Raw genomic sequence first — 14,283 nt, 5'->3', positions numbered from 1 at the left:
GTTGGCTTCCCATAGAGGCAAGATCTATCTACAAAACTGCATGTATCACCCACAAAGCCTTGCACGCCTCCTCCCCTCGCTACCTGGTGAATAAACTGAAACTCTCTGGGGGCTCCAGACCATCACGTAATGCAGAAAAGTTATTGCTTGAACCTCCCATTTTCAAGAAGGAAAGATCGATGGCCCAATCCTTTTCAGGCAACGCAGTGAGAATCTGGAACTCACTTCCGCCTCAGCTTCGGACCACCACCTCTTCCCAGGCCTTCAAAACTGACCTCAAAGCTCTCCTCCTTCAAAGACACTTCCAAATTGAATTCAAGCCCTCTGTTTTCTGAAGGAAGTCCTTCCAATAAAGGAAATTCTGTTCTCCATGCCTATAGAAGTGCCTTCCCAGGGTGTTTTTGTGTTTTGAGTGTCTGCCATTTAGTGCAGTATTATACCTCTACCTGTATTTTGTACTCTTTTGGATCATGCACACGGCACCTTTCCTTTTACAACGTATCATTTGCTACCTCTTATATCTTGTTTGCTTTTGATACATGCACAACGGCCACCACTGCCTCATGTAACGTAACTATTGTTTTAGTGTTTTGAGTGTCTACCATTTATTGCAATTTATTTTATTTTTTTTGTTTTTTTCCTCTACTCGTACTTTATTTGCTCTTGTAACCTGCACACGTCACTTTTTCCTTTCGTAACGTATCGTTTGCTACCTCGTGTATTTTTTGATACTTGCACAATTATCACTATTGCCTCATGTAATGTAACGTTTGCTTTTGTAACAGGCTCACTTGTAATTCTTCTCCTCTTGTATCTTTACTTTGCCTATTGTGAAGCGCTCTGACACCTTCGGGTAAAGTCCGCGCTATATAAAAACGCATTAAATAAATAAAATAAAAAAAAATACTTCAGTACCCTGTTCTACATTCACGTTCCCAACTACGTGCTTCAGCAAAGCACAGCAGGTTTGTGATTGTGACGCACCTCTGGGATACACACTCGCAGATCTAGTTCAACCGCGCTCTGCTGAAAAGTGTAGCGTTGCACTGTACAGACTCTGAGCGCCGGCGTTTCCCCCATTGTTTACCAAAGGGTGCACGAAGTCAGGCTTATGCTCCTTGCAGCTGGCAAGAGCAGATATTTTGCTCAAGGTTTGATTCAAATGGAAAACTGTTTCATCATGGCTGCCGTTTTGGAGTGATTTTATTTCATTGTCTTTAAAATACACATAAGCAAGTTCTTCGAGCCCTTTATAGTTTGTACGATACTGCATTACCTTACTTACTGTTGCAACCACACAAAAGCTTTGCTGTCTACATATTTTAATGACCACATTTATATGAGACGTAAACATTAACAAGCAACGGTGAAGGAAAAGAGACGGCCTCGTCATGACGTCATCGCGCATGACCTGCGGCAGCCATATTGAATTGGGGGAAATTTACTTTAACTATTGCAACGGTAGCAATTTTCCCTACACATCGGCAGTGTGTAAGAAAATCGATTGTCTTTACACCGGGGAGGCAGGGGGCAGAAATAGGAGCCTGCTAACATTTGACCTCAGTTTTTAAATACACATCACATTTAACCAGAGAAGGACATTATCTAGAGCCCTGTTAACAAAAACAGACTGGAGCCACTGGAAACATCCAGCGCTCTGGTCAAATGCTACAAGCCTCAGAAAAAGTAGGCCCCAAGCACATACTACATTGGCACAAGTGGAAGGCTACAAGTACTGAAGCCATGCTCCAGGGGAGTGTACAACTGTGGAAAAGGTGGGGCAAAGAGCAAGGATTGACCACTAGCAAGCAAGGATATTTTAAGGACACTGAAACAAACCAGTGATAAAGCAGACAGCCCACAAAGAAGTATAGAAGTATATAGTAAAGTATATACAAGAGGTCTCGAATGCTCGACCTAAAAACAAAAGTTCCACAAACATATAATAAAGGAAACCTGTGGAAGGAGATTGTACTTGGTTGCTGCGCTTAGGGAGGGATAAACACAAAAGGAGGCATGACAAACGCATGCCAGAAACCAATAGCAAACAAAAAATAGAATAGTGACAAACAAACAGCAATAAGAAGCCAGTAGGCAGGCAAGGAGCCCACAGAGCAACTGCAACATGTCGAGATACAGCGCATGTGTGCTGCTAGGCTCGACCTAAAAACTGGAGAATGCATGTCCTTGTTTAATGTTGGCTCTTCTCCTTATGTAAATCTGCAAATGTAATGAGAAGGATTAAAGAGAAACAGTAAGAATGCTTTGTGTTTGGACATCAAATGCCTATTCATTCTGTCACAAGTAAAATTTCTGCTTTGTTTTATGATTGCAGGATTGAAAGCTGCAGAGGTTTCTTCACTACCAGCACCTATTCTTTCAGATGCTAAGGAAATTGCAACTGATATTGTTAACCACCACTTGGTATGTTTCCTCTAGCAGACAATAACAATATTTTTACGTGGTTAGCATATAGTCTACTGTTCTATGCCTTAACTTTTCTTCACCTTTTAAGGTTTTACAAACCTTTGTTTCTAGCGTAGATAGTCCGTGAGTGGAGCTACGTGACAGAGAAAAAAGATGGGTTTACTAAGAACAATGGCAATGCCTATAGATAAGTAATTCCCAAATATTTAGTGATGTGTCCACAAATTCATCCATAGATAAGACATTTTACTTTGCTAAAAACATTTGTGCCATTAAAAAATTTGAAAATAACTGACAGAAAATGAATGTAATGTTAGTGTGACGCTAAGACCACTGCACTGGGCATACAGGTGATAGTCGGAGAACTTTTCAGACTTTTGCGGTGGAATTTGGATGGATAGAGCATACAAAAGCGGATGAGATCCAGGGGCTTATTGATTAAAATATCATTTATTTGAAAAAGTATTTATATTATTCAACTACCAGCCCCTTGTCCCCTGAAAGATATTTGCAGTATTTGTATTTCAATGCCAAAGGGGATGGAGACAGGGCCTGGATTTGAGGGGCCGTCACAAAACCTAGGCGTCATCGCATAAGCATGATTATCATGTGTGCTGGGACAAAAACATCAAGGTAACAGATAACCTACAGCTGAGGCTCCTCCGGGCAGGGGTGCAAGTGCTGTACTGCCGTGCAAAGGACCTTCTTTTTCTAACAGCTGACCTCAGCCCATTGTCGTGTCATTCACAATTTTAAAGATAATGTAATATGCCATTTTACTAGTGAGATCATTTATGCCATTTGTGAAGTCCCTTTTTACATCAACCAGGAGGTTATGAGCGTTGCATTTCGTGTGTGAGTTGTGGTTTGCAGACCAGATAGCTAATGGGGATTTTCATATGGGTTTACTTCTATTTTGTTTTCGTTTGAAACTATAATCAAAAGTGGACAGAATGTTCCTCATCCTGATTATGGGCCTGATTTCGTTCTTGGAGGACTTGAATGTTTCAAGTGCGTAACACATATTTACCTGTCTTTGACTGCAGGTTCTCATTTTATTTTGAGATGTTTTGTCCCATGTATCTATATATATATATATATATATATATATATATATATATATAAATATATATATATTTATGCTCCCACACGTTATTGCTTCACAACCATGTGGTATGACAGCACCAAGCATCCAAAATATTATTTCACACCCGTATCCCTCGTGCAATAATGAGTTATTGTTTTTTTTAAAAAGAACTCCATGTGCAAGTGTGCAAAAATACAAACTACGGTTTCACCGGCCGATGCGTTTCTGCGTGTTGCCTTCTACTGGGCCTATACAACCATCATAGCGTGTAATGTTTGCCTTTACGTTCTTAATGCTATCTCCATTTCATTACCCAGTTAAACACTAGAACCGGTAACTCGGCATAACGGTGGCTCCCTCTCACCGCCATCTCGATTCACATTCTCATCATTCACTTGTGTAACTCTCTACAGTAATTCAGATTCTGATTACAACGTTACAAATTTCATTATACATTCCTTCATTTGATTTTATGCACCACTATTCATATGCTCATAAATACAATACACCATTTCTAAGGAGTTCAATTGGACGTCCAACTCATACAGTTTCCTTTCCACATTCCCTGTTTAATTGGCCCAGTTGTCGATCATTTCACATAAAGTGTCCAGTGTCACATTAAAATTCAGAATTTATATTGCACTCATGTATATTGCAAATACACCATCAGGTCACAGTTACATTCCCAGGTGTATATCTTCCACTGGGTCTCACCATGGAGTTGTCCAATGCATGTAACTTGTTTCTTTGTAGTTTTGCACATATCCTCATTTCTACATATATTGCACATTTCCTAATAATGCCTACAATACATAATTCAAATTTGTATATGATCATCAATCCCATAGGTGGTATGATTCTACCCCTTCCTGTTGCATGCACTCCACATGTCTAAAACAAGTCATGCATATTCATGGCCCATAATTTTATATCCTTGACATTAATCACATTCCCATATTGAATGATTTTCTATCTGTTTTACAGAAACCCCATGTTTCTGTTCTCAAGTGATTACCCGCATTTACCCCACATTGCCTATAACTCAGTTTTTTCATTAAATGGCGGATAATTTTATACACTAATTTCTTTTATGCAATGTGGGCATGCATGTCATAAAATAAGTGCTTAAAATACAATAAGATAGCATAAATTTAAGATGCAAAGATATAGGTGGTCATTACGAGTTTAGCGGACACATGCCCGCTATGCCGGCGGTGGCGATCCGACCGCCAACAGGCTGGCGGTGCAGACCGCCGTAATACGACCGTGGTGGTGAACAGGCCAGCACACACCCATTACACCGCCTGTACCGCCAGTGTGGGCCGACCGCCGGCGCCGGCAGATCCCATCTACAGGGCGGCAGAAAGGACCTTACCGCCCACCGTATTAGGGATCAGCACACCGCCACGATTTCCGGGTCGGGCCAACTTCCACTCAAAGCATGGTGGAAAGGAACAGTATAAAAGGAAACACTCACCATAGGGACACAGAGGAGGGCTCTGACGACATGGAGAGTGAATTGGAGATCATCGCGATGCTGGTACTTGCAATCCACCTCCAGGACACACAGCGCCAATGAAGATGACAATGCTGAGATCCTGCCTACCACACAAGGGAGGGTAGGGGACAATTACACACCTACCCATCACCAACTGCCACGCCCGCACACAAACACACCCACAGCAATGCCCCTGCCCATATACACACACACACATACAGACACACGCGCACTCACAATACACTCACACACAACAAGAACACAGACCACGCCCTACACACACGACACACACACACCAAACAACACCAACCATAAACACGTCACAACACACATACCCAGCCACACACAAACTGATCACAAAACCACAGCCGACACAGACACCAGGCAGAAGACGGCATACCAAATACACATACGGCACACAACCACAAGGGCCAGTCACACATGCACTGGTACCGTACCATGACACCATTGTCCATACCACTCACTCCACCCACACCATGCACAACAACTGAACACACATCACAACCGATTCCCCACACACATACCGTCCACACCAACTTCCAAAACTATCTCCACACAAAGAGCATAGCACACACGAATACAGACAGGGGCAAAATTGAAAAATAGAAGTGGTGCACTCACACAGCACAGTACACATGCACAGATGGATACAACAATGCACTTACCTGTGCACATGAGGCAGCCATACTGAAAAACCGGACAACTTAATCAAAGTGCACCAACTGTGCATGTTGGCCATATATATTATTTGTAAAATATTAATCAGGAACTATTTACAAATGGGCCCATTGGGCAGTTCATTGGTCCATGACCATGCGACCAAACAGGCGAAACAAGACCCCAACTTGACTCCTGACACGACCATGGTCTCCAAAGGGCATGGGCATCAATGGGGCAGGCACCAAGGAGCGCAGGGGGAGGGATTGGTGGTGGGGACTTATGTCATGAAGGGGGGGCTTGGGCTTCAGCTTTGGGGGGTGGCTTGGGCTTTGGCTTGGGAGGGGGGGCTTGGTCTTAGAACCTGATGGAGAACAGTGGGTGGTAGCGGGATCAAGGTTCTTGCCAGGTGTTATTTGGAGGGGGAAGGGACATGGCAACTGGAAGGAAGGTCCAGGGAGGAACATGAAGCAGAGGTACTGGGCTTGGAGGGGCCACAGGAATGCACAGGGAGAAGACAGGCTGGGCTAGGAGGATCAAAAAGGTCAATGTGGGAAAGGAAATGTTTGTTAGGAGCACGGGAGGGGCTGTGGAAACAGGCGTGGGAGTAGAGGTAGAGAGAGTGGCTTTAGGACGTGTAGGTGTGCTGGACGTGGATGCAGGTGAGGTGCTCAGTGTGCTTGTGTGTGGTGGATGAATGTGGAGTGCATTTATGTGTGTTGGGAGGAGGTGGGTGAAAAAGGGTGGGAGAGGACAAACAGGCCGTGTGCATGTAAGTTGTGGTGGTGTCGGCATGTCTGGTGTGAGGTCACTGTGAGGGAGGGGGGGAGACAGTGGAGGACGTGGCTGTTGTTGTATTTGCATCTGTATGTTGAGTGTGTGCATGGCTGTAGTGTGACCTGTGGTGCCTGTGTGTGTTGTTGTGTGGCATGTGTGTTGTTCAGTGTGCATACTGTTTGGCTTGTGTGCTTCGGATGGTTTAAGGAAGAGGAGGGCTGGATGGGGCACAGGTGGTTGGAGGGGGGACGGAGGTACAAGGGACACTGGCTGCAGTCAATAAGGAGGCCAGAGCATGAAACAACCTCTGGAGGCCAGACAAGGCACTGTGAATGCCTTCCAGGTAGGCATTGCTCTGCTGCTCAGGAGGTCAATAGCCGCCTCATTGAGGGAAGCAGGGCTGACTGAGGCTAGGACTGAGGTGCCTGCGGTGATGGAGAGGCCCACCCTCCTGGGTGAGCGGGCACAGGCAACTCAGTGGGGAGCTACTGGGAGGGCGGTGCCAGACGAAGATGTTGTTGGGGAGGTCTCAGAGGGGTCAGCCACCACCAGGGAGCTGCCATCGGAGGAGGAATCCGAGTCTGATGTTGCAGTGGTAGTAGGCTCCCTGTGGTGCTCCCCTTGCCCTTTAACCCACTGGTTCCCTCAGCGTCAGTGGACTGTGCCTCCTGAGTCCCGTGGGCTGCAGCATCCCCACTCACTGGTGCCTCTGTTCCTTCACCTGATGATGCTGATGCACACAAGGGCACAACAAAACAGAGAGGGGGGGAGACAAATAAAGTGATGCAGGCTGTGAGCAACTCAACTATGATACAGGTAGGCACACATGCAGTACACTTCAGTCTCAGAGCTCACCTTACCATAGCCTATGCACTACAGGAATGTACCACTGATAGGGATTACACCTGCCTCTTTGGAGTACACTACACTGACAGTGGTGACCTGCACATTCAATGCACATGTCCTGCAACTCCAACAGAGGTAACCATTTAATGCTCAGATGTATTGAGTACCACTATGTCACTTAGCATGACATCAGGAACACTACCTGACGGACTGTACTATTCAACTTCCACCGTACCTGGGTACACATGCCCCCTACACAACAAGGTAATGTAACCTGGTCAAGAAGCTGAACACCTGCATACCCTGCCACCTGTGAGTCATTGTAACAGCAACCTTTCCCCAAATTGCCAACCATCCCCCAAATACAGTTTGCATGCAGGACAGTGTGAGAACTCACCTCCTTGCGGCTGCTGTGATGCCTTCAAGCGACCATCCAAGTCTGGGTAGGCCACCGCCAGTATGTGGGCCATTAGGGGAGTTAGGGTCCGATGTGCATCTCTCCCTCGTTGGGAGGCCGTCCCCAGCTGGGCCTCCGCATTGTTCCGGGCCCAGCATCTCAGGTCCTCCCACCTTTTCCTTCAGTGGGTGCTCCGCCGGCTATAGACCCCCAGGGTCTGCACGTCCTTGGCAATGGCTTGCCATAACCCCTTCTGATGGGCGCTGACCTGCACGGGAGATAAATAGGAATACACATTAATGTAGGCTGACACACGCATGCTGACATAGGATACAATCGCACTGACAGTAGATAACGATACATTCCATCATCTTCCTACAGGTACACTTTGATGGCCTACTCCACTGTTTATCCACTCACCTGCTGCTTCGGTCGCCCTTACAACTTTGCTTACAGGGGTAGGACCCCACGCTCAAGCCTCGTCAGCTACTCCTGAGTGAAGGATGGGGCCCTCTCCCCTGTAACAGGTTCCATCTTCATGACGAGATGCAGGACACAGCAGCACACACAGTGGAGCAGTGATCGTGGCGAGTGAAGGAGTCAAGTGGCTAAGGGAAATCAAAATCGCGGTGAAGACCGTGGCGGTACGGACCATCACCGCCTGCAGCGATCATGATTGGCCCCTGTTTCCCATAGACACCAATGTTAACCAATGGGGGATTGCACGGCGGTACAGACCTCCTAATCCAATGACGACTTACGCCAGCGGAGTCATGCCACTTCCATCTGTCCTCAGCAAGTTGGACAGGCGACCACCATTTGTTGTGTGGAAAGTAATGGAGTGCAATCTCTATGCGCCCTCTATGCTGTCATATCTTCCTGCACATGTTATGCACACTAGTCATGCACAACAATACTTGCCATATGTGATGTGTGGCATCAGTTATCTGCATTTTTATGTTGCATGGCACCGTGTTCACACGCCGATTGTCACAGTGTTAGCTGCATGCGACCCTACCATATTGTGAAGGTTAATTCCTTCTCTGGATCTGTGCATGACTCTTACATTTTGAGGAACAGCAGTGTCCGACACCTGATGGCACAACTACAAGGAGAGAGAGCCTGGCTTGTGGGTGAGTGAGATGTGAGAGTGCAGTAGCTAACAACCTGCTTTTCTAACTCTTTACCCTGTACACAATGCTAATATGTGCTATGTATTCCCACTCTTCACATGTAATTCTAGTTATCCAAACCTGTCCTGGATGTTGACACCAGTGAGGTATCCCAGGTCAGTGGGTGACATTTGCTACAATGAGGCACATGGCAGGACAAGAAGAGTTATCGAAAGGACCTTCAGCCTAATGAAGGTAGGATTCTGGTGCCTGCATTTGTCAGACAGATCCCTGTGACACTCCCCAAACAAGGTTTGCCAGATCATCGCGGCCTGCTGTATGCTGCACCACTTAGCACTAAGGAGACATGTACCCCTACTGGAAGATGAAGAATGACACGGTCCACCGGGGGAAGCTGAGGGTACATAGGACAGTGATGAAGAAGGGAAGGATGATGTGGACTCCAGAACTCAGCTCATTCAGCTATACTTCCAATGATTTGAAGGTACAATTAGCCTAATGTTTCCCATAACATTTCCTACATAGAGTTGGTACAATTGGAAGAATGTGCAACCAGTGCTGGAGACACAGCAGTGTGTGTGTGGTGCAGTGTGTATACTGTCACATTCCCCTTACTGCTTCATGTACTTTAGGACTCCCAATGATAGTTCACACACAGTTTTGTTTTCCTGGATGTGTCTCCTGCCGTTAACATGTATGGAATGTTTGGCCTATGGTTGTACTAACCTGGACAGCTGCATATGTGTGTTCATAACTGGCATGTAGTGCAACTGACAAATGGTAATTGTTGGAATTTTGCTTATGCAGGGTCATCCCCAGTCTTTTTGCCTCCTGCCTCCTATTTTTTTCTGACCTGTCGCTGTTGGCTTTTGAACTCTGAGCACTTTCCCACTGCTAACCAGTGCTAAAGTGCATATGCTCTCTGTGTGAAATTGTATGTGATTGGTTTATCCATGATTGGCATATTTGATTTACTAGTAAGTCCCTAGTAAGGTGCACTAGAGGTGCCAGGGCCTGTAAATCAAATGCTACTAGTGGGCCTGCAGCACTGGTTGTGCCACCCACATAAGTAGCTCTGTAATCATGTCTCAGACCTGCCACTGCAGTGTCTGTGTGTGTATTATTACACTGTAAATTCGACTTGGCAAGTGTACCCACTTGCCAGGCCTAAACCTTCCCTTTTCTTACATGTAAGGCACCCCTAAGGTAGGCCCTAGGTAGCCCCAAGGGCAGGGTGCAGTGTAGGGATAAGGTAGGACATATAGTAATGTATGTCCTGACAGTGAAATACTGCTAAATTCGTTTTTCACTGTTGCAAGGACTATCTCTCTCATAGGATAATATGGGGGCTACCTTTAAATATGATTAAAGTGTAGATTCCCCTAGAGAGTAGATGGACATGTGGAGTTTGGGGTCCCTGAGCTCACAATTTAAAAATACATCTTTTAGTAAAGTTGATTTTAAGATTGTGCGTTTGAAAATGCCACTTTTAGAAAGTGAGCATTTTCTTGCTTAAACCATTCTGTGACTCTGCCTTGTTTGTGGATTCCCTGTCTGGGTCAGTTTGACAGTTGGGTTGTTTTTCACCTCACACCAGACAGTGACACAAAGGGAGCTGGGGTGTAACCTGCATTTCCTGATTAGCCATCTCTGCTAGGAGGGAGGGGTGGAGTGGTCACTCTCATCTGAAAGAACTGTGCCTGCCTCTAACAATGCCGGCTCCAACCCCCTGGTGTGTGTCTGAGGCCTTGCCTGGGCAAGGCAGGATTTCACAAGTAGGTGTGAGTCCCCTTTGAGAAAGGTGACTTCAAAGACTAAAATGGGTATAAGAAGGGCACCCAAATCTACAGACTTTAGAAACACTTCTAGAATCAAGAGGAACCTCTGCCTGGAGAAGAGCTGTTAGCTGAGGAGGAAGTGGTGCCCTGCCTGTGACTGTGCTTTGTGGAGCTTTCCTGCAGTGCTGCTTCTGCCAGAGTAAGAGGGCAAAGACTGGACTTTGTGTGCCTTCCATCTTGAGAAGAAATCTCTAAGGGCTTGATCTAGAGCTAGCCTCCTGTTGTTTGAAGTCTCAGGGACAGCAAAGACTTCTCTCTGCCAGCACCTGGAGCCTCTGGAGAGACTCCTACTCTGCCCTGTGGTGCCCATCCAGTTCCTGGGACCCTGAAAGGAGAAGCTGGCAGCCTAAAGACAAGAAAATCCACGCACAGAGCGCCGTGCGGGGAAAAGATCGACGCAAATCCGATCGGCGGCTGAAAAACGACGCGCCGCCAGCTCCGCAGCTGTGAAACGACGCTCGCAGGAAAAGCGACCGAAGAATCGACGCACGGAGCAGGAGAAACGACGCACAGCATCGCTGACGGAGGCTGGGAGATCGCAACCTGCGCGGCTGGATCGTCAACTCATCGTGCGGCTGGATTTTTGACTCGAGTACCGCCGTGCGGAGTTATTTTCGACGCACGCCCGCCCGTGCGGGGTTATTTTTGGACGCACACCAGGTACATTTTCACTCTAGCAGCGCTAGTGTGTTTTTAAAACTACTTAAAGACTCTTTTCGATTTTTAATTAATAACTTGACTTGTGTATGGTGGATTTTTGTCGTTTTGGTCTTGTTTTGTTTAGATAAATATTTCCTATTTTTCTAAACCTGTGTTGTGTCATTTTGTAGTGTTTTCATTGAGTTACTGTGTGTGTTGGTACAAATACTTTACGCCTAGCACTCTGAGGTTAAGCCTACTGCTCTGCCAAGCTACCAAGGGGGTAAGCAGGGGTTAGCTGAGGGTGATTCTCTTTTACCCTGACTAGAGTGAGGGTCTTTGCTTGAACAGGGGGTAACCTGACTGTCAACCAAGGACCCCATTTCTAACATTGGTGATCAGCGGTCGGGATTTGGACTTGTATTTGTACTTGACATACAGTGATTAAGTGTACACTACTGTTTTGATCTCAGACCACTACGTGACCACATACTACTTGTTTGGTGATCTTTTGCTTTTTCTCTTAAGGACTCCTTTTTGTTCTACTTCCATGATTTTGCTGATCCCTTGACTGATTCTTTTTACTTCATTGGAAACTTATTTTCTGCCTTTGGAACTTTGCACTTGTGACCATCATGTCTCAATCTGGAGATGCAACAGCTGGAGCTGTGTTTGAAATGGAGAAACTGAAGGAGTACTCAGTTGCTCAATTGAAACAGTTCCTTAAAGATCTTGACTGTCCCACTAAGAGCTCCACCAGGGAGGGGGAGCTGCAAAAGGCACAGAGGGCCGGGGTGACAATCAAGAAGGCTGGAGGGCACACAGAGGAGGAGAATGTGGGTGGGGAAGTGCAGAGGATACACAGTGGTGTAGTGGAGGTACCTGTTACGCCTGGGGGGAGGGTCCCCAGGAGGGGTAGCAGGGTGTCGTTTAAGGGTCTGACTCCTAAAGATGTGCAGGACAGACAGGCAGAAAGGGTTCGCCGGTTGGAGGCAGAAAAGTTGAGGATGCAAAGGGAGTATGACAGGTGGGAAAGGGACTTCGAGATACAAAGGATGATTTATGCTTACAAGCTTAAATTGAAACCGCTGGAAGTCATGAGGGCTGAATCCAGCTGGAATGGTGGCAGCAACAATTTTATATCTAGTGCTGCTGAAGAAATGCACATGCCTAGAGATGTGGTGCCCTACTTGAAGGAGGGAGTTAACACACACCAGGAGGTTCAGGGGTATGAGGTAGCTCCAGTGATGCACAGGGTCCCTGAGGTGGATTGGGGAACTGGCATGGGGAGTCATATTCCTACTGGTGGGAAGGACACTCTACTGACTCTAGGTGAGAGTGACAGGGCGAGGGGTTCCCCCCAGGTAGAAGTCCTGGTTATGGAGTGTGAAGACATCCCAGAAGAGTGTGGGTTGAGTGTCAGGGACAGTCAGGTACTGTCTCACCAGTCTCAGGAGGGTGATGTGGGGTGCTTTTTCAAAGCAGAGTCACTGGATGGTTGGGTGAAGGGTACTTTGGTTAATTCATGTGAGGGGCTGAGTGATGTAATTGCTGGAGAGCATATGTCTAGTCCTTATTTTCCAGAGCTATGCCAACACCAGGTGGAGTGTGAGTTCTCTGACCCCAGGGAGCTTACAATGGAGGCAGACCTCTTGGTGAGTACCAGAGAGTCTGAAGAGGCATTTGGGGGTGCTCCTGAGAGGAGTGGTCTAGGTATTTCCCAACCAGGTGAGGTAGGGAAGGATTGTAGTGTCCCAGGTAGGTCCCAGTGTAGTGGGATGGGTGAGGGACCCCAAGTCCAGTCTCTTAGGAGAGGGAATGGGGATGGGCTGAGGTCCAAGGTGCCCGAGATCCGGTCCCAGGTCCTGGAGGGTTCCATGAGGGAACACCAGGAGGGGAGCCTAGCCTGTACCATAGGGCCATCTGTTGAGGGAGACCCCACAGTGTCAGGAGAACTTGGGGGGGCGGCTGTAGCCAGCGTCCCACCAGTTCTGGTGTCTGGCAGTACCACTCCTAGTGAGGGAGTGCAGAAGTCCAGACAGAGGGTTGAGAGGGGGTTGCGGACCCCAGTGGAGAACCTGGAGGGTCAGGGGTCAGCTCTGAGAGCAGAGCCCCCCAGGAATGACCTTGGTAAGACCATTTCTGGGTTGGGGGGAATCCAGACTCTGTCAGATGGGCAGAGGTCAGGAGACCTGCGCCAGCCAGACTCTTGTGTGGCCCTTGGGGACGGTGTGTCCCTTGAGGGGGGTAAGTGTGCCCCCCTGGAAGTCCTGGTGTGCCAGGCAGTGGTTCAACTGCAGGGTGGTGACTCTGGGTTGAATGATCAGGTTCAGGGGGTAAACTCTGACCTGATGGGGGGTAAGTGTGCTCCCAAGGAAGTCCTGGTGCGCCAGGCAGTGGTTCAACCGCAGGGTGGTGACCCTGGGTTGGATGACCAGGTTCAGAGGGTAAACTCTGACCTGGTGGGGGGTAGGTATGCCCCCCAGGAAGTCCTGGGTTGCCAGGCAGTGGTCCAGTCTGTGGGTACAGACCCTGGACTGGAGGATCAGGTGCAGGGGGTAAACCCTGACCTGAAGGGGTGGGCGGTTTGCCCAATCACCCCCCCCCTGGTGTGACTTCAAGGGGTACTCTCCCTGAGGGGGGGGTGCAGAACCCTGAGAGTAGGGACAGGGGAGAAAGAGCCTCACCCCTGGCCCCAGTGCAATCTAAGGGTACAGACCCTGGATTGGAAGGCCAGGTTCATGGTGTCATCCCTGACCTGGTGGAAGAGAGAGTGGTCAAAGGGTGCCAGGCACCTGGGGCTACCGCCCCCCACTCTCCACAGTCACAGTGGTTAGAGAGGCCTGAGGTCGGGCTCTCATCCCTGACAGTTGTCAGGGGTCACAGTGGCTTGCTGTCCTGGTGGACAGAGTTGCCCCTGGGGGGGGGACGAGAGTCACACCCCGGGGGTGGAGTGGGCAACA

The 14,283-nt window shown here is 47.8% G+C and overlaps 1 protein-coding gene across 1 annotated transcript in view; it reads left to right on the top strand.

Annotated features, from left to right (window-relative positions):
- MSH4 (mutS homolog 4) overlaps positions 1-14,283 on the top strand; it is a 2,042,424-nt gene that overhangs the window by 1,900,627 nt on the left and 127,514 nt on the right. Inside the window, exon 19 of the mRNA XM_069233217.1 lies at positions 2,336-2,424. Within this exon, the coding sequence (XP_069089318.1) occupies positions 2,336-2,424 (89 nt within the window). The remainder of the gene's footprint in view (positions 1-2,335; positions 2,425-14,283) is intronic.

The sequence above is a fragment of the Pleurodeles waltl genome, chromosome 4_2 (assembly GCF_031143425.1).
Source record: "Pleurodeles waltl isolate 20211129_DDA chromosome 4_2, aPleWal1.hap1.20221129, whole genome shotgun sequence".
NCBI classification, from domain to species: Eukaryota; Metazoa; Chordata; class Amphibia; order Caudata; family Salamandridae; genus Pleurodeles; species Pleurodeles waltl.
This window is presented reverse-complemented; position numbering and strand designations above follow the sequence as displayed.